The sequence below is a fragment of the Pelecanus crispus genome, chromosome 4, assembly GCF_030463565.1.
Source record: "Pelecanus crispus isolate bPelCri1 chromosome 4, bPelCri1.pri, whole genome shotgun sequence".
Taxonomy (NCBI): domain Eukaryota; kingdom Metazoa; phylum Chordata; class Aves; order Pelecaniformes; family Pelecanidae; genus Pelecanus; species Pelecanus crispus.
Genome location: NC_134646.1, coordinates 68,299,102 through 68,323,638, shown reverse-complemented (window position 1 = coordinate 68,323,638; position 24,537 = coordinate 68,299,102). Strand labels below are relative to the sequence as shown.

Below are 24,537 nucleotides of genomic sequence, written 5' to 3'. Positions count from 1 at the left end.
TATGGCTAGAGCTTATATTTAATTGTGCATTTCTACATCTTTGGCAAAGACACACAGAAAGTCTTAGAGTAACATTAAAGCAGAGACTATAAAAGTTGAAAATTTTCTTATCAGCACCAGCAAAGTTTATGCATTTCCTTAAAACAGGAACAATGGAAAAGACTTCACTGAGGTTAGACATACATTATAAAGGTTTGATGTACCACACAGTCAGATAAATATACCCGATACAGTGAAGCATACATAGGTATCATGGCCTCAGATGGTCTAGGAGGCACAGACAGCTCTTTTGACAGCTTCAGTCTTTTTAACAATTCAAGTGGTATGCTCTGGGTTTTCTTAGTCTGTCATAAATGTCTGTGTTATTGGTATATGTGCCCTTTGGGGTAAATGGATACATGAATCTTGAAAGAGTTTTGCTCAACTTGTCTTGTCTACAGCTCCATGACTAATTGAGAGTCATGGGGTTAAATCTCCAAACAGCTCTTTAACAGTGTACTATTAAGTATTAAAATGTTCAAGAAATTCAGAACAGATTTGATCACATTACAGCATTAGCAATTAGCCTTTTTAATTCAGTACCATTTCTTTACATCTCTTCTGCACTGCTTTACATTCTTCATATAGCTTTTCCTGAAGTCCTTTGCAAAGGTCTCCAATAACTTTATTTTCTTAGAGTATTATATTTCAGAACTCTGAATTTATTCTTAATTTGGCACCAGCAATATTTTTTGCATTTGTTGTATGTAAACTGTATCTATTTTTCTTTTCCTGATTATTTCTCTTTCTTCCTTTCTTTGATACACTACCCATATGTTAGCTGGCTTCCTGGCATCATTTAAATCCTCATTTGCAAGGCTGCCCTTCTACCATCGGTGTTAAAAACCATGTATCAAAAAAACTTGTCTTTCTGCTGGTTTGCATAGGACTGAATGCCCTTATAAAAGCTGAGACAGCTCAAAACCTTCTAGATGTGTGCTCTAAACAAGAGTGGGTCCCTATGCAAGAGTGGGTCATCTCCTTCCATATTGCATCAACACGTTTGGAAATCATACATAGTTCATTCGGGTGCATTGCCTTTGTCCGAGTGCTGTGCACGAGCCAGTCTCAAGAACAATAAAAGGGACTTATCATAGGAGGAAGTTGTGATGACTTGAATAAAGACCAGTTAGGATGGGATATCTTTTCTACATACTTACTTTCATGTAATTTAAGAACATAGCAATAAACTCATATAGAAAGGGAAAATCGGATTCAATGGACATAGGCTAAATCCACAGGGTATTTTGGGCTAGATCCTCAAAGAGAAAAAGGCTCTGCATGGTGGAAGCTGATGTGCGTGTCAGGAGCATTATAGCTATGCTAGCTGTTAAGCTAGCAATCCAGTGCAGAATGCCATAGTAAAGCAACAGTACTTAGGGTAGCAGCTAAGCGCAGAGAGCATCTGTCCATATGCTTGTTAGCAACAACTGAGTGACACTTGAATCAGGCACACCATTTAGCACGGAGCATGAACTCAAGTCCCCATTACAGTGTTAGTGTACCCAGATGTGTCTTCCTTCCTGGTTTAGACATCTGATTTCTGGAGAGAGGGGGATTCTACTTTTAGAGCCTATTTATTTTTGAAGCAAGATTCACAGTACCGCTTGGACACTTACATCCCCTAAAGATACCAACACTGTCCACTGAGAGGGACAGTCCGGCTCAGCTGTGCACCTAAGGAGAGGTGCATCTGATCTAGGGTCACAAAGGAGCCTAAAACTCCAGAGGAGGTCTGAACTGAGACACGACTCGAGGTCAGGCGTCTCTTCAATCTGTGGCAGCAGAGTTACAAGCACAGAAGTATGTGCTTTGGTACTTGCCTTTACTCCTTTCCACAGCTTCTTATTTCCAACTTTCTGGCTTCCTGCTGAGTGTGCTAAAACCTGTGAAGACCTCAATTAAACACCAAACTCTTCTGTGCCTAATTTTGATTCTGCCAGAAAGGGGGATGTCTCACTGAAAGGTTGCAAAATGGAGCATCATTGCGCCTGTACTGGAGATTCTGTGAGCTCAGTATCACAGCCTGCCCACATTTCGGCTCTGCACTAGAGCTATGTAGAGCCTTTGGTTGTGATCTGGGATTAACTCGTGTTTGTTTGTTTCCCAGCAGTGATTAATTATCTCTCAGCAAGATTGTTGATGACTTTCTGATTGCTTTATTCCTCAGTAAATCTTTGGGGAGAACTAGTTCATTAATAAATTAATTAACAAGCTTAACATGTGCTGTCTCAAACCATAGGAAAGCTTAAAAATATTCCACCTGATCATGTGTTCCTTTATGTCTTGTTCAAGGCCAGAAGAAGTAGGTAGGCAGGCACCTACAACAGTTTTTGGATTTAGCCCTTAGGATTTTGGAAAGGAATCAAGTGATGAACGTTAGTTACAGAAGTGGTGGAGCCCTGGTGCATGTAAAACAAAGGCCACCGAGGAGGAGCTGCTGTTAAAAGGGAATATATTTCTTTGTAGCTGCTTTACACCAGCTGGTACTAAACTGCTTATGAGATCACCACTGTCTGAGAAAAATTAGCTCATTTCCTACAGGGCTTTTTGTATTGAACACAGAGAATCACACTTGGATATATTCGTTAAACTGCTGCCCTCATATTACTGCCTTGGAGACAATGACTGTTTATCACTGTTATTATTAGTGAAATACCAAAGTTGTGTTTGATCTTAAGACATAAAATAAGACATAACAAGGTAGGTTAATTCTGAACTCTCCTACAGAAGTCAGTTAACATGCTTGTTAGTTAATTAATTAGTGCAAAATTGTCAGGTAACAATTAAGGAATAAAGCAATCAGAAAATCACCAACAACTTTGCTAAGAATTAATTGTTTTTTTTGAGAAACAAATACAAGTTTGTTTTTGATTAAAAATGACAAAAAGCTTTAAACATCTCCTTTGCATTTGAGAACAGCTTTGTACTTTAAGGCACTGAGAACTGGTGGATTACTGAGTGACTTTCCTCTCATCAAGGTCACATTTAGAATAGCCTTAATATTCATCTACAATAAACTAAGGATACTGATTTGGATATTTGCATGTGGGAGCAATGTGCTTTACCTTTGACTATATGTCTGAAGTTAATTAACCTCAATCTTCCTGACTGTAAATAGCCTTGAGGTACAGATCTTCATTTTGGTTCAGTTACAATATTTATGCAGGAAGTGGAAACCTTGCTTTCACATCTGTCTCTGTCTGCTGGAAAAAAGAACTACCATTCACTAATATGCCAAAAGAGCCCTTCAATAGATCACTAGGTTTTCTGAAACTCTGTTTGTCCCTCATGTTAAAGCAAAACTAGTTGGCTTAACTACTTAAATGTTAGTCTCAAAATAGATACAATCATGGGATAAGGAGAGATAGGTTCAAGCAGATAGTTTGTTTCCGTAAGTTTGTTTTTATGCTGCGTAAAATACTTCAGTTGGAGAGCCTGACTCTCACCAGAGATTATACAGATCTAGGTACAACAAAACTCTAAGGACATAGCAATCTCATCAAGCAATCTCATCCAATGAAGGTGTGTGTTTAAGTAGTGCTAAAGTCTAATGCTTCATTGTTGATGGTTGAAAATTTGAGGAAAAAAAGAGCAAAAAGCTAGGAAAAATACCCTCTCCCTTCTTCCCCACAACTCCAGCTACCACTGCTTCATTAGAAAAAGGAGAGTTCAACACTCAAAAAAAAAAATTCTTACCTACATTCTTTCAGTAACATTTCAGATTTTCATGTCCTTTTTACATAGAAGAGGGCCAAAAAGTGTTTTTCATCATACATCATTATATTAAATTGTATTTACTCCTACACTTTGATATAGAATGTAAACTGGGATGAATTGATTATTTATTCTCCAAATTTTTAAATCACCCCCTTTTTCTCTGTCGTTTGTGCTGGTTTTTTTGTTAATGGAAATTAGAAAGCTAGAGTGTGGAATGGTACAGAAAGGATATGGCGTAGTTGCATATTGATTATTTTTTTGCACACAGACCTGCACTTTGAGATATTCAAGTCCCTTAAAAAGGGCTTCATATCTACTGCATTTCTTAAGACTTTCTGTCTGAGATACAAATGTCAACAAATAGTCCAGAAGAGATACAAAAGTTTATTTTGTTCTCATTATGCTTAATGATAACAGCAGAAATACTTCTGAAATACTGATGCTAAAAATGTTTTCTCTCATTGCCTCTGCTGTTGCTGGTTTGACCAGAAGGATTCCCTGCAGAATTAGCCTATGTACAGAAGATGTGAATAAAACCTCCATTCCTGCTTCTAATTTCACATGGAGCCCATTGATTTCAGCTGCCTGGAAAAAGTAAATGGGGTTCATGTTTTTTTAAATAAATGCAAAAAATCCCGCACAAAATGATCTGGTTATAGTCCCAGTTGAGGTATAGATTTCTGATCGCAGTGCACCTGCTTGGTGAGGCTTCTCCTTCTATATTACATCAACAATAAAGCAATGAAAATGCTTTCAAAAAAATTTCTGTAAGACCTCACAACGTCATTCACTCAAGTAAATCATAAAAACATGTATAGGACATTTAAACAAATTTAAAGTAGGTGTATTTATCACAATCCAATCTCAAGTTGTAAGGATATCATTCATCCATTATAAACAAAACAAAACAAAGCAAAACATGACAAAACAAACATATCATTTTGCAAAAGAACTGATTTTTTTTTTTTAATTCTGTAGCTTAAAATAATAGCTCCTTCACTGTCTTTTGTACACCCTGTTTTCATCTAAACTATTGCTGTGAGTTGCCCTTTTTACCGTGTTATTGCATTGATGATATCAGCCTTTGCAGGCAATGACATCAGTCTTAGGAGGGAAAGGCAGAATTTTGAAAACAGATTGGACAGTTAAATGGAACAAGGATGAAATTCAAACTCTTATGCTTTTAAATACCTTTGCTTTAAAGCCTTTTTTTGTAGAGCCTCCTGGAAACTAACAGAATATGTGAGCAATCCTATTTTGGCTGAGTCATCCCCATAACATTAGTTGTAGCTCAGAGTCCTTCTCAGCTTGCAGAAGCAGGGAGGAAGATAAGGATTATTTTATGTAACTTGCGTATAAATTTGGTTAGCTTTTAGATGAACAGATTTATGAAAATATTACATAGCAGCACACTCTGAGTTGCCATTTTCGGATATACAATTGTAAAATAATAACAATGGCTTTTGCTAACACATTGGGAAACTTGAACCACATAAGCTAAATTTTTCATAATGTGAGCTATATACTAAAAGCCACCAAACTGGACTTAATTACAAAGAATGGCAAAATATTCAATTGCAGAGAAAGAAGTAACAGCATCACTTACCTCAAAACTTACAGATCCATTGTGATCAGTGTCAAATGCATTAAACAGAAAATGTGCATAAGTTGTAGAATCTACAATTTAAAACAGTAAAAATAATTCATAGTAAGCACACCTTCTTTCATTTAATTTCATCCCATGAAAAGATTTGGTACCAAGATATATTTTGATACCAAAATTTGATAGCAAGACTAAATTTTCAATTCAGTTTAAACTTCTTTTTTGGCAGGGGAGAAGGGATAAATTATAAGTGCAAGTATGTGGGTAGCTGCTCAGTTGGGAACGGAAAATCTAAAATTCTAGTCTAGAATATCTTTATTCATTTTCATTTCCCTTTCGACTAATCACTGATATCTGAATGAATAGCAAAGAAGTCATGTTATTGTACTCTGAAACAACCTGTGTTAATGGGAACACTACTTTATCAGTTAAATGACCGTGACAGGGGATCTATCTCGCATGTTAAAGAAGAAAAATGTGTTCATTTGTTCACTTTAAATGAGGGAAGCAGACACTACCATCTGTGCATCTGGCGTATCATTTTTACTCTGAAGACAGGCCTGTTACCCAGGTTGAAGATGATCTTGTCCGAAAGCTGCTGCTGCTGTGCTCGGGTCCTGTGCTCACACACAGGTGAGAGAAAATCCTCTCCAGAGAAGCCGATTCTTAAAGCTGGTTTCCTGCTTAGTTCCCATGAACATCATACGAGAGCTAGGTGCTTAAAATCCTTGGAAAAACAGGCTGTGACTAACTGAAGTGGTCAATAAGACTCTGAAAGGTGACCTTAAACAAGCGATCCCTTCACTAATTAGTTGTATACTTTTCAAACTTACTGACTAGTGCATATCAACTCATTTTAGAAACACAAGACAGCATGAATATAAATATGCCAAGCCTCTAAGTTTTTTGTAAAGATCCATCTTTCCATTTCCACTGAATGCCTTCTGAAGGGCACAACCTGCTCCAGGAGTAATACACTGCAAAGGGAAAATTTCTCTGGGGACTGTTCTGCTGATGGGAGGTACAAGTTGCTGGGGTTATAGGCAGTCAGCTTTCCTCAGCGTCTTTTTCCCTCCCTCAAAACCATGCCAATTAATGTAGGCTGAGGTATTGTTTACTGTTAATACTCGTTGCTTTGCTCTTTCTACTTCCTGTGTTTACATTAATTTCAAGTTAGTTAACATTAACGCCACAAACTTTTAGTAAAGTGAGAAATGATATGAAATCTATGTTCCCCTTGCAGGGCAACCCTCCCCCCATCGTGGAAAAACGTCGTCAGCGCTGAGATGCCTTATTTTGATTTCTTGGCACTGAATCATTTTACCTTTCATATTAATCCTGAAAACCTTTATTTGTCACAGCCCAAAATACTGTTTTGAATTAAACTGAGTGATAGTCTTGGGTCAGTCACCTGAAATGCCACCTTGACCCCAAGAAACAAAATACACCAAAACTCCAAACTTAGTATTTCACAGATGCAGACCTCATATTAGCAAGCAAAGTCTCTGTTCTTACTTCAATATGTTAATTTCATATGATGTGAAATAAATGTAACACAAAAAACCTCTGCAACCTTTAAACCTTATGTCTGTTAATGCATTTTCAGACAATTAAAAAAACCCCAGACACTATTGAGACATTCATTCATTCATCCATGTATCCAGTCATCAGTGTAATTGCTTAAGGATGGCCTAGCAGAAAAATTCCCACTTTATCTGAAAAATGTAAATTTGTTGACTTCAGTTTATATTTAGGATTTTAATAGTCATATTTTCTATAATCTACTGAGACTTTTGTTATACAACAGACCATACTATAAAAACCATCTTCAGGGAAAAAACATATTATAGAGGTATAATTACTGTAAACTGAATTTTAAATAGCTTCCCATTCTCTTGGTATTCCTTTCTTAAAATATGAAATATTCCTCATTATTTTCTGTAGATTTACAGAAAACACAAAGGCTAATACAAAGGTTTTTTTCATCGTTTGTTGCCCATACATGATACAATATACTACTCTTTCTGTATGGTGGTATATGAAAAAAAATCTCTAGTTGAAGAATCTTTTCTTCCTAGTAACCCCTTCTGAAAAAAAAAAACTTCAGAGGTCTTTTTCAGGGTTGTTTGTTCAGGCAATTCTGGTCTGAAATTTTGCCTTCAAAAACACTGCAGGATGAGGTACACTAGTCTTTTAGTTAGAGCTACTTAATGTGATTCTCCTCTGCCACCCCGCTCCCCCCTAAATCTTGAACATTAATCATGTTAGACAAAAGCTTAACTTTTTAAATAAAATATGTTTTCTTTTCAGGGATCTGATATCCTAACTAGTAGGCTAAATTGATATTTTGACAGGTTGAGACAGGAACAGATATTAAATCAGAATTCCTTTGAAATACACCATTAAAGCATTTTAAACATCAGAGACAAAAAATGGTAGTTGTTATACATCTGAGAATATGCCATATCAAACCATGAACATAATCTGTTCTGTTCATAACAGAGGAGAAGTGTAATAATTATTCAGTGTCCAGGTTCTTACCTATGACCTGCCCGGCTGAAGAACAAATCCTGTTATGTTTCAGGTGATCCATTGCGTGAACACAGGGGGCCTATTCATTCACATGTATTTCTAAAAAGAAGTTACTGGAGTGCCTTTCTCGCATGGGAAACTTTTTACAAAGCTACTTTTGCCTTTTAAAAATATTGATTTTACTGCAGTTCAGTGTCATCGCCTTTGTTACTCTTACTGTGGCTCCCTTATCCTCTTTCTGCTCCTCATGTCCCTTACCCTGGATAGTCTTGAAAGTCGCTTGGTGAAGTGACTTGCTGGATGACATTGGAAAAATCACTTTTTGGTGATTGCTTGGTCACCCTGAAGCTTAAAATCTTACACAACATCATTTGTTTGCTCAGATGTAAATTATTACAATGATACATCATGCTGTATCTGGCTTTGCATTACATAGACAATTTGGGCACAGATCTACATATATGACACGTTTTAATTTGGACACAGCTTTCAAACTTTTTTTTTCCTCTCTAATATTCAGACATACATAAACCCAATATTTTAAGTACAATTGAAATTTAAAGGCCTCAGCTGCACACAATATTTTGGCAATACATTCAAAGATTTAAGTATCCAGTCTAGCTGCTTAACTAGACACTTAAATATGATGATCTTACGCTGCTGTTAGCATGCAGGTATATGCAAATCAGGACAATTAATTGGGCTTTGAAGATACCTTGGCTAACGTGAGGAAGAAAGAATAGACTTTGGCTCCCATACCTCTCAGAAAATGTCAAAAGTCAACACAGGCACCTAGAAAACAGCACAAAACCTACACAAAACAGTTCAAGTCACAGCGGGCCCACAAAAATTAAAGAATACTGATGTGAGCTGTTACTCTTCCAAGGAGATTCAGCTCTTCTGCTGTTTCCACTGAATATTTTTCCTGAAATTTTGAGGAAAACTACCTAAGGCTTTCATATTTGTTTGTGCTTGTGTTGTCTTTATGTACTGCTAAGGCTGTGTGCCGTTGCGTGGAGGCCATGGAAGGTGGGGAGAGGGAGCGGATAGCTTCTGATGGTCACTTCTCTGTGCTCTTTGCTGAGATCTCTGAAATGGCTTTATTGAGAAAGCTAAAAATGCTGTTACTGGTACACCACAACATCTGTTAGTGATAAGTGAGTTATCTGGATTTGATACTTTCCTACCCTGCTAAAAATCTAACTTTTTCTGTATTTCACTGAAGTTAAAGGAAGCAAGGAAAAATGCATGTTTTTTTTTCAGAAAAGTGTAGCTCCGGTGTTGCAGATAGAGTAACGGCATTGTTGAAATTGCAGCAAATAGCGTAATGACGTGCCCCTGTAATGCAGCATTGCCATTGCTACTAAGAAGCCACAAGATTTATAGGGAGATTGCCCGAGGATGGAGGCTCGTCAGCTTACAGCTTTGTTTCCCATGGTTTAGCTGTGACAGCAGTCTCTTGAATTGATCAGGTTTCTGAGGCTGATTGGTTTAACTTTTGTGACAGCAGTCTCTTGAATTGATCAGGTTTCTGAGGCTGATTGGTTTAACTTTTGTGGTGCAGCTATAGCTTTATACAGAAGCAGAAACAAGCAGTTATTCTATGTAGAAACAGATATTTATGAGACTAACATAATGATGCAGTGAGGAGGAGAACTTCTCGCCTTGTACACTAGCAGAGGCCTTGAGCAGCAGAGAGACGGGATGCAGCGCAGAGGAGAGCAGGTGTGGGATGAGAGGATTTGGGGCACAGGCTGGCACTGGAGACCTCACAGCTATAAACAGCTCACCTGTGGTCAGTTAAAGAAATGCAGGTGTGGAGCTGGACAAAAATGGTTTTAAGGGGTAGCAAAGAGGATAAAGAAATAGTATCTAACACATCAAAAACATACCACCTACAATAAATTTGGTTGTCGTGTGGAACTGCAAGTGGAGAAAAAGAAAGGTGTAAAAATATGTTAGCAAACACATAGAAGTGACCCCAGCTGAATCCTAGAGTGTGGAAGAAGAAAGCACCAACATGAACATCCTATTCTTCCTGGGGAAGGACTCCAGATGCCAACAGTCCACTGCAGTCTCCACCTCCTCCCCTGAACCACTGCCCTAAAGGCCCAGAGGAGCAGCAGAAGGGTGAGGATTACGCCAGGAAGAGGGGTTGAAAGTAAGACTTGAGTATATATCAATTTTTACTACATTAACATTCTTTCCTTTCTGTAACAATTAGGTCTAATCAGGACTAATAAACGTTAGTCTTTAAGATTATATTTATTCTAACAATACATTTGAGCTTTACTTGTATAAAAGCTGTGCTTTCTCTTTGCCCATAAACAATTTTGAGTGTAACAATAGGAAATACATAATTTTTTTACTATTATTTTAAGTGTAGTAAAGGTGTAGTAAATCACATGCAGAGAATTATTTTCACTAGCCAGGGTAACTAAAAAATATAATATCTGAAACTGTAATTGTTAGCCTGGTTTAAAAGCTTAGATACAGAAATAATCAGTAGGCAGGTCAACTCTTTTAGCCTTTTGTTCTTCCCTATTGAGTGTGCCTACTTGTTAAGGATTTCAGTGATGGTAATCCACGCTGAATGCTGCTCTTCACCTTCTAGGTCTTTATTCAAAATAAAACTAATTGGGAGACGTTTTTGTTCCTACCAATTAAGTGTGCTTTTTTTTAAATACAAGTGGAAAGAAAGAACTATGAACAGTCCCAGGGCAACATGCAAATCTCAAGAGCTGTGGGAGAAGATGAAGAGGCAGGATTGAAGAGCTGCAGGATAATATGAAGAGGAAGGACTGAATGGTAAAAGCAAGAGGAAGAAAAGAGGAAAAAATTCAAATTAAAAGAAAATCTGAGGTTCAAGGCAAAAAACTGTTACACATTTTTGTGTTACCTTAATTGCACTAAAAGATAATGAAGATAAAGAAATTAATTAAACCCCTGGAAATTAATTAATTGAAATTAAGGTTAGCAAAAAAAGCCTTAAGTAGAGAAACCCCATAGAAGTCAAGGGGGTTCTGTCATCTATATTAGAGGGTACCTGTAGTGCCTCCTACAGTTTTCATTCCTACTGTGAAAGGTTTTGAGGAATAAAAGAGAATGGAGAAGACTGTGTAGAAAGTTTTAAAAGAAAGAACCTACTCAGGGAAGCCTGGTTTTCAAAGGTACCCAAACACAGGTAGTAACTTCATAATAGAAGACCGACTTCTTGTAGTGATCATTGCATTTCATTCAGAAATATATAATTGAAAATGTGGCCAGTCATCAAGGAAGTACCCCATTAGTTCAGACAGAGCTTGAGACAACAAACTTGATAATTTGAACAGAATCTTTTGTCAGACCTAGGAACTAACAAACATAACTCTCTGTACACTGTAGTACTAATTATATCTGCCAAGTACTCACCTCCCTGTGGAAAGAACTGAGAGTAAATCTCTTTGAAGGTTTCTTCATTGACAACACCACTGGGGCATTCCTGAAAAAAAGTGAAAGACACGAAATGAATAGCATCCAAACTGGTTGAGTTAAATCACGCGTTCATGAGACTGTACAGAACATATATGTGACTCTGAGAGTTTAACATGCTGCAAGAGCCTAATTTTGCACTTTCAACCAAATATTAATACATTAAATGTGTGTCACTTCAAAGGGACTTCCGAAAGAGTTCCCATGGGACAAAAATTTCTTCTGTGCCATGTATATCATCTTCGGTCTTGAGACCCAAGTGGCAGATGTGAGCAGCAACCGCTTTGCTGCAGTGCATGGAGCTGTTGGTGTTGCTGTGGGCCATGGATGGTCACTCCCGCAGCCGCAAACAGTACTTGCACAGTATAGAAACCAAGCAACAATGTAAACTGCACTTGCAGTTAGGTATTACTGATACAACATGCAGTCATATTCTACCTGAAGAGTTCTAGTCAATGAATTCAAAAGACCCTGTCACAAAAGATCTTATTCAAACGTTGCATATCCTTCTGTCTCTTTACATCTTGTTCATAAACTGAAATATGTAAGAAAGAATAAGCAGAAAGTGTCAGAGCAGAGCGATTACAGAGGAAATGCAAGGAAATGAAGAAAAGAGGATTAGAGCGGTGACTTTACAAAAATGACATGCAAAGAGGAAGGAAAAGCAGAAGGAATACTGTATTGTTTACTAAGTCATGCTTAAAAATCAAAGACCAGACAGCTGACTTCTGGTCCTGAATTTGCCAGGCTGAGCAGATGACTTGGGACAACCCACTTAATTCCTTTTTGCCTTAATTCCTTCTTTAACACAGAAAGTGAAAAAAGCCTGGCAAGCTCTTTAAGAGGAAAGTATTTCTAGGAAAAAAGGTAAGTAAGAAAAGACAAATTAAATGTTAAGGTTCATATATTTATTTTTGTCCATTGCTATGCTATTTGGACTTATGGCTCAAACTTACGTGTGCCTAGTCCTAAAGTGAGGAAAGGAAATAGTTTTAAATGAAGATAAAGAGCAGCATAACATCTTTCACCACTGTAATAACAGCTTTTCTTATGAGAGCAAATGATATTTCTATTAGATCAAATAAGGAACACTGAGATTTTCATAGTTCTGACAGCTTCTGCTAAGAAACAAATAGTATAATCTTGGTAATTGAGAGATGAATGCATTGCCTGAAGAACACACGTCAATTCTGTAGCTCTAAGATTAGTTTGATTTATGTCACTTATCCTCAGCTAAAATCAACTCTTTACCATAAGAAAGCATGTGCAAACACATAGTAAGGAACAATTCTGTTTGATCAGAACAGGCAGACAACAAGTGGTCATGGAGACAGAAGTATGAAATTGTTTCTGGTCACAGAGGCTGTGACCGATGGAGGCAGAACTAGAGCACAGGTCTTGGTAAGAGCAGATATATACTGACTGCTGGGACACACCGCCTTTCAAACCCAAGCCTTTGGAGAATGGGGGGAACAGTGAAATGCATCTAGTGTCTCTACCCTTCATCCGGCAAGGAGTGATCTATTAATTGAGGCAGCATCTCCCTGCCTGTCGTGTATTTGGGTATGAGGGCATTCTAAAACATCTCTCTCTGCTTTACCAGCTTCCCCAAAAGACTGTAGTCAGATGGTCTAGCATCTCTGTGGTCCCCAACAGGTTTACTACACTGCTTGTCTTTTTATGTGAATGAAGCCTTTTGGAATTGTATAAATGCATGCATATTTTTACTTGTATTTGAAGTATATTAAAGAAAATGTCAGTGAAGTGTTCAGATACTCACTGATATGCCTATACAGTTATTCAATGTAGAAAATGTAACAAAGGTATTTCATAAGTTCCTCTTTCAAGCATACATTGCTGTACACTCTGCAGCATTCCCAGACCTGCTCAAGGAAGAATAATGCAACCTTCTTGAGATGGGTGAGAGTGTGAAAGGACAATGCAGTATTTTGGAATTTAGAAAAAGAAGCCATGGCATCTTTCTGTTCTGCATCTAATTCCTTTTCAGAAAAAAAGCTAGGCACATTTTGAGTGAACTAAAAAGAAAACCTATATATTGAATTTGTACAACTCAGATATTGCATTTTTTTTTAATTTTTCTGGGAAGCTTAATAAATAATGAACAACAAAATGTGCATTTAGGTTCATCTAACTCTATAGCTTATTAACATGTAAAGCTATTTTTCTACCTTTTCCTTGGATGAGGAAGACACTCAAAATATGTTCACTTTGCAAAGAGTGCTCTCCCCTTTTTTACAGGAAATGCCAGCAACTCCAACTGTGTCAGTCCTTAGTCTGAATCTGGGAAAAATAAGACTCCCATTTCCTGACCGCATTTAAATGCTAGAGGAGAATTAAAGGTACTCTGGAAAAAATGGTCTGATTTATTATTTGTTAGTTCAAAATAAGTTAGCAGCCTGTTTTTAGAGAAATACATCATCTACCTACCTCGTTTAAAGGTAGTACTTTTTTCTGTCACTTAATGAACTCCAGTTTCACCATACTGTTTAAAAGAAACTTTGTTTGAAAAGGCAACCTACTTTCCCAGAATTGCATAGTAGTAGAGCCAGGAATGACCTGTTGATTTCATCTAGGTTGAACCTATGTATTTTCCTCTGCTCTTCAGCATAGCATTGCCAGTAAACTTTTCCATCCTTGGAGCTCTGTAGAAGTGGCATCTTAAGGACATTCAAGAAAAATCTGTGATGCTGACCAATTACTCTTATCAGAAAAATGTAGTTGAAACTTTTCTTTCTCTAGCTTGGATCTTTCCTCGGAGACTATACAAGACTGTGAACACTTCTGTTCTTAAATAATTTTAATCTAAAATTTTAATCATATATAATGTAGCCAACATTATTTAGCTCCAAGACTGCTCTTTTCTTGACTCATAAATGTGGCTTTATTGTGTTTAATCAGGAGATTTCTCTAGTTCAGTGAAAGAGATTTAATATTGTAATTGTTAAGTATGCCCCATGGCTTTATGTCAAGTTATTGCTGACTTCTTCCATTGTACCAACTGTAATTAAAAAAAAAAATCTTTCTAACCTGTCATTAAATTCTTATAAAAGAAAGGAAAATAATTAAACAGTTTGAAAGCAAAATGTGAGGCTTATTTAAACCTTTCCTATATTCTTTTTTCCTCCAGCTGTATATAATTTGTTTTGTTACAGAGAATTTCTGTTTGACAGTCTTTTAAAATTGCATTGATGATGTATTATATTTTCCTTCTGGAGAATAAAAAGGAGGAAATGTTCATCTTGAACTGTTTTTCCTGAGTCCAGTCCTCTCTCCTTTAAGGAGAAAATAAGATAACCAACAGAAAAAAGAGACAGAGAATAATAAATATCATTCTGCCTTTTGATGATCTCTCTTGCCTGCAATTTTATTGCTAGGAAATTACACCTCCAGCACATGGTCTTGTGAACCACTCCCAAACCTGTAAATTATTTACAAGCTTCATGCTGTCTAAGCTGTCTGTTTTCCAGTATTTCTAAGAATACTGCGATAGGTGGATTCTTCTTTACTACCTAATCAACACCCTTTTTAGACAAGAGGCAAACCCAAAAAGACACAATAAAGGAGAAACAGTGAAATGTAGGAAAAAGAATGAAGGAGAAACAAACTCAAAGCTCAGACTTTTGTCTTTATAATAAACAATTTTGTGTGATAGATTAAACTGTATTAGGACCTTTCGCAACTTTAAATATATTTTAATAGTGGGCTTTTGCATGACAGGTTCTCCATCCCATGCTTTATCTGCTGTCAGTGTTTGTTCTGCTTTATTTTAGATATATGTTCACGTCCATTGACTTAATTATCTCTGACTAACAATATTTTCTCTTTTTGCACGTACTTCTATTGTGACTGAAAATTTAAGTTTTCCATCAACACAAAACTTAATGGAAGAACATGTACGCAATTTTGAAATAGCATGCGTATACCTTAAAGCTAATTCTACCAACAATCCCACAACTTAAACCTACAGTGGCTTTTCATAGCCTAGTCCAGTTCCTAATTTTTCATTTGAGTGTAATAGGACTTTGATCAAAGCAGCATGAGAATTTAACAAATGGCCTTGATTTAATAACATAATCTAGACCAAATTAATAATGAAATCTGGACCAGTAGACACCTCATGAAGCTCAACAAGAATTGCAATGTTCTGCACCTGGAAAGAAATCATCCCTTGCTCCAGTACCAGCTGTGAAGTGACTGGCTGAATTGCAGTGCTGCAGAAAAGGACGTGGGGTTACGGTGGATGTCAAGTTGAGTATAAGCCAACAAAGAAGTCTTACTGCAAATAAGATAAACCACCTACTGAGCCAAGGCCAGCAGTCTGAGGGAGTTATTCTATCTCTCTACTCGGGACGATAAGGAGCAGAGTCTTGGGGCCCTCCTGGGGAACTAGAGCAACAGAAGAGGCTTCAGTAGAAGGCCACGGAGACTGGTAGGGATGAGAGGACATAGCCAACGAGGAGAGACCGAGAGAGCTGGGCTTGCTTAGTCTAGGCCAAGGTTAAGGGATGGGCTAACAGCAGCCCACCTGAAGGGCAATAACAGAGAAAAGGAACCAAACTCTTAGCAGAGGCAGACAATTTAACAAAGTTCAGTGGACACAGTCTGAGGTTTGTGAACTCACATTAGACACTAGGAAAAGCTTTTTCACTCTTCTTAGTACCCTGAAGTGTGGTGATGGTTGAGAGAGCCCTTAATTTCTGTGAAAATTTGTGCTGTTGAACAGCCTTAGAAAGATGTGTCTGTGTGTGGCAGAGCTTTTCTAAGGGATGAGGTGAGAGGCTTTGTTTGATAAGTGGACCTTGATAATTTGCTATTATGAACAGGAACATATGGATCAGGACAGAAGGCTGTGGGTTAGAAACTTGAGACAATAGCTGAAGCTTGCATTTTTTCAGTCTTTAATGCTTTTAAGGTTTATGAAAATTAACTTTTAATTTTATGCACTCCCTACTTCCAAAGCTGCATACGTAAGGTTGGTTTAAATTTGCTATATCTAATGTTTGTTCTGATGCATGTGACTGACATGTAGGCCTTCTTATGACTTTCATATTTGCAGAAAACTGAGCCAAATGATAATGATACAATTCACATGGGTGGCAATACCAAATTAATTTCTCCCACTAAGAAATACAATTAGTACTTTTGGACTAAATAACTAGTTTTAATGAGAAAAAAAAAACCCATGTATTTGGTGTTTAATCAGTGCACATTGATGTGTATTTAGCCTATACTGGCCTCCCATGGCAAGACATCACTGGCTATGTAGTAAAATTACTCATCAAAATTACCAGTAAACCATTAGTCAATGTTTTATCAGATAGAACCATTTTTTTCAGTGTGACTATGCTAATGCATTATATTAGCAAAGTTTATTCCTGAAATGTACAGCATTTTTTCTAAGCTTATACAAAATTTAACCACAAGGAAATTTGGACTATCTGAAAATTCATTCTCTAAAGTATTTGAGCACTATATAAATTATCTAGAAGGAGCCCACTGATACTCAGTTCACAAATTACTCCTATCTTGAGCCTCCTCCAAAATAAAATGTGTGTCAAAAGTAGCACACATAAGAAACTAAGGTACAAACAGTCCCTCCAAGGATGGAAAAGGTAAGGACTTTGGTGAAACATGTCTGACATGATCTCACCATGCCTTGGAAGAAGGAGGAAAACCAGATAAATCTCACTCTAAAAGTGCCCCTTCGTACCCTGACACAAAGTCTGGTACATTGATATCAACACGACATCCACTTTAAAGACTTTTGCCAGAATAGTGTTGATCAGGGTTGAACTGCAGCAGCTGAGCCAAATGGGTATTTGTTGTACAGATATGAGGCTAGATCCAAAACCAACTAGACTTATAAATCTTACTAACTGCCACTTTCAAAACCTAAATCTAGGTCTCTGACCCTCAATAGCCTCTATATGTTTTGCCTGTTCACTTCAGATAACAGTGTTCTTGTTTCTCAGTGTTGCTGTTCAGGTAATCATAGAATTATAGAATGCTTTGGGTTGGAAGGGACCTTTAGAGGTCATCTAGCCCAACCCCCCTGCAGTGAGCAGGGACAGCTTTAACCAGATCAGGTTGCTCACAGCCCCACCCAACCTGACCTTGAATGTTGCCAGGGATGGGGCCTCTACCACCTCTCTGGGCAACCTGTTCCAGTGCTTCACCACCCTCATTGTAAAAAATTTCTTTCTTATGTCTAGTCTAAATCTATTCTTCTTTAGTTTAAATCCATTATTCCTTGTCCTGTCACAACAGGCCTTGCTAAAAAGATTGTCCCCATCCTTCCTGTAGGCCCCCTTTAAATACTGGAAGGTCGCAATAAAGTGTCCCTGGAGCCTTCTCTTCTCCAGGCTGAACAATCCCAACTCTCTCAGCCTGGCCTCATAGCAGAGGTACTCCAGCCCTCAGATCATTTTGGTGGCCCTCATCTGGACCCACTCCAGTAGGTCCATGTCCTTCTTGTGCTGAGGGCCCCAGAGCTGGACGCAGTACTGCAGGTGGGGTCTCACCAGAGCAGAGTAGAGGGGCAGAATGGCTCTGTAGCCATAGACTGATTGCAATCAGGAGGGTAAGTAGTTACAAAAGCAGAAGGGTGATGGTGGGAGGATCAAAGACAAACAGAAAAAGTTCTCTCAAACAAGTAGTATCACATTAAAAAATTGTTTGGGTTTGTTGAAATGATGAATATGATTCTAAGTGCTGTTATGATCAAGCTGCTAGGTCATTAAAAATGCATGTATCTCATGTTTAGATGGGATAATTGGCTGAGCAGGGGTGGTAAAGTTATACTGCATGAAGTTAAAGCTGCAGAAAAAAGTAAAAACTGGAAGTAACATAAAAACCAAACAGCAACAGTGGCATGGAGATGGAAATTTCAATGTCAAGGTTTCTGAGGTGTTTAATTTTCCTTTCTACAGCTGCAAATCCACAACAGCTTGTTTCAAATGACTCCTTTGGGTGCCTGCTGTTTAACATAGTATCCCAGTTTGCCTCCAACACAGGGTAACCCAGATTCTTTCTCCCAAATTCACCAGTCCATTATGCTCTTCCGGAGCTGCTCGGTTCTGCCGAAGGATGGATCTTGTTCCCGGTCATTTCTGGGCTCATTTCCCTCCACTCCGCAGGGAGAGCCCTCCCCAGCGCCCTGAGCCTCTTTTCAGTTCCTCTGGCTGCTGCATTACTCCTGCCTGTCTCTTTTCTCTTTACCCTTGCAATAAGGCACCAAGCCCTATTCCACCTAGGCTCTGTTTCCTAGTCCTTGGAAGAACAGGTCTATCAAACCCCCTTTAAATCCCCACAGCTCAAAATCTTTGCCAGATCCTAATCTTTTCTTCTCTTTCAGAAGATGCTTCACAGTTAACCTTTCAACAGGTCATCACCAAATATTACCCCATTTGTCAGACATAAGAATACAAGATTAAAACAAGAAGGCATCAGATAGATGCAAATTTCCAGTCAAACAGATCCAAAGTCCCAGATCACTTTTAAGAATTAGCTCATTCTGTGAAAAGCATGAAAGAATATCTTTTTTAATATTCTTCTACATTCTCACTTTGTGTCAAATATTGCCTTGTGCTGTTTCTGTAGCATAAGCTAGAGGAAGTACGCAGAGAAAGAACCCTTTCCTGGGAAAAAAGCAGGTGCAGTTCAAGATTGCCAGCATGAGGGACCATAAGCAACAGCATCATGTTACATTGATAAGTTGAATTCTCATGGCAAAGAGGAAAATCCAGTGCGCTCTCAGCAACCGCAGCACTTGTGGGCCATGAGAAAGGGGTGTTCTTAATTTGGCAAGCAGAAGCAATATTGAAAAATTACTTATTTGGACATTAAAGAAAACTATTCAAAGATGATATAAGTAAGTATGTACGCTATTGATGAAAATAAGTTTTATTTTGACTAGGTGTTTTATTTAATTGCAAGTAATTAATGGTAGTGGATAATATCTTGATGTGGACCTGCATATGCAGAACGTTAGTCAGAAGTTTATGCACTAAATTTGTCTAAAAATCTCATAGCCTGCAGTCACAGGAAGAAGAGAATTTGATGGCTGCTGCACCTTATTCCTCTAGGGCCAATGCAGGAATTGGCTTTTTACAGTTTTACTATGCCTTATGGCTTTGAAATTTAGCTAATACCCAGCCAACACAGTATAAAATGATTTAGTTGTGTCTGCAGACCACTGAATATACTTCAGGCGGAGTAGAAAACAAAACCACAAAATAATACACTTCTAGACTAAACTTGTTTATATTTTATTTATACTTAATAAAACTGTTTATATTTTATAAGCATGCTGCCCCTGGCTATATACTGGATTTTGTTAGGTTATGTGGTAAAAGCTTGTCTGCACACCCACAGAGAAGCACAAAGAGACAATGGCAGGTGGGGGAGCCCAACTAATGCCCTGCCCTGGTTGCTCCCTGGACATCCCAGGAGCCATCAACCCATCAAAGGCCCAGCTCCATAAGCCCAAAGGAGCACAGGGGCACAAAGGTAAGCAGGAACCCAAATTAAGGACAGAGAGGAAGGGACACACTGTCCTGGCCCCTCCTGGGGCTGTCCCAGGAAAGCCTCAGCTCCAGTGTCAAAAGCATCACGTTGATGCTTCTACTGAAGGGGGTTGCTGCCCCAGGGTAGGAGACACATTATGGGATGCAGGGGAAGAACATTCTGTGATTGCACAGGACTCATTATGGGATGTTTAGCAGGGAACCAAAGGTGGGGAAAGGGGGGGACTGAAGTGATTTGGGGAGGAACAAGTGTGGGAAAATAGAGGGGTGAGGGGATAAAAAGTCCCAGTCACATATATATGGTTGTCTGGTCAGTGTGCTTGGCTGGCCATGCCCTGTGCCTAACTGGGGCAATCTGTCCTGTCATCTTATTAAACTCCTTTCCCACTCTTTCCTGGGTGATGGCTCTCCATTCTGTGTGTGCATGGGTCTGTACAGGGGTGTGAGTCCAGCAGCTGGGGTCAGACCATGGGCTGGAGGGCCTGTGTGTCCCTCGTGCAGCAAACTGGAGCATGTGCGGGGGTGTGAATGAATGTGTGAGTGCTAGAGAAGATCAGGTCGGATGACCTGGTGAGCAGCTGACATGTCCTGGGAGCCATGATGCGAGTGGGTCTCTAAGGGTAACACCATGGTGGGGTTGGCTACTGGGGACCAGGGGAGTCCTGGTCAGCTTTGTGTGTGTGCATGAGATGGTCTGTACCAGCAACTGGAATGGACCTGCAGCCTCAAGGTCTCTTATGCCCAGTACCAGCAATTAGGTAAACTGGTATCAGGAGCAGCTACTGGGCATCTTTTTTTTTTTGGTTTTTGTTTTGTGTTTTTTTTGTGTTTGTGGTTTTTGTATTCAAAAAATGGGTGGATGTGGCACTTGGGGACATGGTTTAGTCTAGTCTACCCTTGATTGGCTTAAAGTAGACTTGGTAGTGTAGGTTAATGGTTGGACTGGGTGATCTTAAAGGTCTTTTCCAACCCAAACGATTCTATGATTCTATGATTCTATCTGAGCCAAGTGTCTGAGCCCAGCTGCTGGAGGGATCCATACTGTACATGTATGTATGTGTGTATATCTATCTATCTATCTGTATTCTCACTAGTGGACCTCCATCCAGCTCAGCCACAGAGGGCAGCAGGATGAGGCTGTTGGTGCTGCCTGTGTTCCTGTGACTGCTCTGTGCGTCTGTCTGTGAACTGTGTGGCTGGCCATGTATATAGGTGTATATGTGATGCATACATGTGCTCTATGTGTGTGTGCCTACTGGGAATACATCTTCAGCCTCAGTGTTGCATGGATCTGGGGGCATGGCTTCTTCTCTCTCATGCTGTTGAATCTGGCCTGATGTTATCCCCTAAGAAATGTAATTATTTCATTTCTTTTACTTAATACATTTATATAATTCAATATGTAGTACCTTAATTCATCAGTATTGTATTGATTTTACTTGGGAATACCTTTAGCATTAAAGTTGTATTTACCAAATACCACTAAGGCTAAGCTCAAGTTTTGACCAACCTTAGAGCTGCCTGCTGAGAATAAATAAGTTCACAATTTATTGTAAGTTAAACAAATAAACAAATACATTTGTTATTTTGTAACTCGTTTCTCTGTAGTAAATATAAATCTTTTTGTCCTTGATATATTCATCAGGAATAGATTTCATTGCCCCTTTATTTTGAAGTGATTGCTAGTGTGATTAACTTTATGTCCTGAAAATACTCTTAGAACACAGGGTTCACTTTTGATACTGTTTTTTTTAGTAAGATAACCAGAACACATATCAGAAGTGATCTTTGTGAAAAGGGGCTGGGCAGCATTGCTGGAGTTCAGATCATGTTATTGTCCAATGTAGGAGAAACACTAAGAGCAGGGAAAAAACCCTGCAGCAGCTAATAAAAGTGAAATTATTTTAGCAGGACTTCAAAGTAGATGGTACAAACAAAATGAGGTTTCTGGGGGAAAGAAGGTTTTGATGTCATTAAAGGAAAAGCAAATGCAGTCTGAAAAATATCTCAAAAGATATGCTTAAAAGAGATGCCATGCACTAGCCTGTGAAGCAACCTCAAAAAACTAATTCAGAGAAACCCTGTCTCTTGAAATATTTGAAATGTGACTGAACAAAGCACTAGGAATTAAGACTGGGAAAACTAACCTGGGAATAGTTAGACGGTTCAAAAGATCTTTTTCTTTTCTCATTAATACAGATTTTAAAAAATCCCATAAAACATATTTATGGTCCTTTTCTTTTTTTCTTTCCCTTTGCTCTAAATAATTCTAGAAGAAGAAATAACAGATGATGTGACGAGAGGAGAGCAGCTGTTTTCCTGCCATAGTTAGACCCCCCCAAGAGGGCAATGAATTCACAGAGATTGAACTATAAGCAAAGTATTGTCCGTTAGGTGTTGGTAACATTTCAAGGGGTTGTTGCTCCTATGGATTAAAAGAAAAAAAATCCATGCCTTTGTAATCTATTATAGACAGTAATTTCTCTGAACAGCTTCTTTGAACTGGTGTCTTCTGGACTGCTGTATTGTCAGTATTTGCACTCCTGCTTTTTAACACCTCTTTTTGAAACTAGATGAATGACAGAACCATTTAATTTCCTTTGTATAGATTTATCATTCAACACCTCAACACATCAAATGGGAGCTTTGAGGAAGTTTTTAGGAAATCGGTGCATGTATGAGATAATTGCAATGACTGCAGAAGAGATATCTACTTTGGCTCTTTTGATCAGGCAATTATATTATTCCCCCACCTCTGTGTTCCGCTTGAGCTTTGCTGTTTGCCTACTATAAAAGCCAGTTTCTCAAAGGACTGGGAGGATGATCGGCAGGATGGTGTCTCAAACTACTCACAAAGGATGACAATTGGTTTTATTCTATCTTTACACCTATCATTTTGGGGGCTTGCCAGGCCTCTGATATAATGGAACAAGTCCAGACCTTACCTGCCTTTCTTCTGAAAAGCTGTTGAAGGACCCGCTGTTAATTACCAAGAAATATGCAGAGATGGGAAGATGAGCAGAGGCAGGCTTCAGTGGAAGAGATGGGTAAAAGAAAGTTTTGAACACATGAGCATTGGATGCCTGGTCACCAGTAGTGGCAACCAAACAGTCTCAAAGGAAAAGTGTTTATTCGTGGGGTGATATGTGCAAATGAAACCATAAAAGTGAGTCATCATAACATCTCAGATTAAAGACATAAAACACACTCAGTATAAGTAAGAAAGTATCATTTCTTTCCTTCTGCTAGACAGGGGAGCCCCCTCCAGCTTTACAACCTTTTATACTGGTTTAGTAGCCAGGTTAGCAGCTACTCTACCCAACAAACAGAGCTGCCACCTTCTTCATGCCACTTACCCATTAATAGAATATCAGGTAATTTTCTCAGAGTGAGAAGATAATCCCTCAAATGACTCAGAAACATGAATTTTTTACTTGAATCAATTTTCATATTCCCTTAAATAATTGAAATCTTTTGCTAACTTCCCCAACATTTTAAAATTATATTCTGTATTTATTTTAATTAATGAATTATCAATACTGTACTGATAAACAAAGAACTTTGAAGCTAATGTGTATCTGGATATACTAGAGAAACCAGAAATGGACTAAATCAGGGATTTTTTTCCCTGTTTGAACATAACTCATGTGCCATAATTATGCTATGTCTATTTGAATTAGAACACATACAAAGTATAGGACAAAGTGTACTTAAAACACAGTTATAGCTGAAATAATTTAATACAATTTTTGATCTAAAAAGCTTCCTGGAGTAAAATGAAGATTAATTAGTGCATTAGTGAAACCTTTCCTCCTTTGTAGGAGAGCTGAGAGTCCCAGTACTTTAATATGTGTAAGATACATGAAGATACTCAGACAGTAGAAATTTTAAAAGTCAAAAATACAAGGTGGTGTGGGTTTTTTTTTTTTATTTTTATTTATTACACTGCTTGAAATTACTTTTATGAAAAATTTAATTTTAAAGCCAGCATTCATTTTCTTTTCATCTGTGAGATATTATCCCCACCATGTACAACAATATACGTTATATATATGAATGAGTATGTTTATAATGACCTATTTCTAGCTTGATGGATTTTCACTCATTTTCTCTAATGAATAACCTGTGTTCAATTCAATTACATTGAAAACCACTGGTGTTTTTAATTTCAATTATCACTTCTACTTTTTTTGTTATCAGGAAAGGGACAGCTATTAATTTAGCCTCCTGCCTATTGAAACTGAATTAGTTCTTGGTGGTTTTTCTTTTTTCCTCATTTGATTTCTCATCTTAGTTTTCTCAGGAGTGGGCTATAAAAAAAAGCTTTCACAGCACCTTTTCTTTATTGAAACAGTTCTTGGTTTACATATTTAAAAATAACTTCTGTGCAATTTTATAGAAAGATACTGTAACCAAAGAGTGATGAATGATGAAATATGTAGAACAAAGGTATACCTTGGATCAGACTTATTTGATGACTTCAAGAGAGCTAGAATTTCTTCCTAAAACAGCTTCCTATTGTTTCAATTACTGCAGAATTAAGTCTTATAGATCAGAACATAATATAACATACTCTAGTCTCATATACTTGAATTTACTTGTGAGCCTTGAGAGCTACTAATGGAG

The 24,537-nt window shown here is 38.1% G+C and overlaps 1 protein-coding gene across 5 annotated transcripts in view; it reads right to left on the bottom strand.

Annotated features, from left to right (window-relative positions):
• The window catches only part of KCNIP4 (potassium voltage-gated channel interacting protein 4), a 357,626-nt gene that overhangs the window by 8,574 nt on the left and 324,515 nt on the right, over positions 1-24,537 (bottom strand). For 4 of the 5 annotated variants that reach the window (XM_075708933.1, XM_075708932.1, XM_075708930.1 and 1 more), the window contains 2 exons: positions 11,306-11,375; positions 5,366-5,436 (listed from right to left, as the gene is read on the bottom strand). In XM_075708933.1, the coding sequence (XP_075565048.1) occupies positions 5,366-5,436; positions 11,306-11,375 (141 nt within the window). Of the gene's footprint in view, positions 1-5,365; positions 5,437-11,305; positions 11,376-15,536; positions 15,558-24,537 lie in introns of all 5 variants that reach the window. The other variant, XM_009489878.2, reaches the window with a different exon arrangement.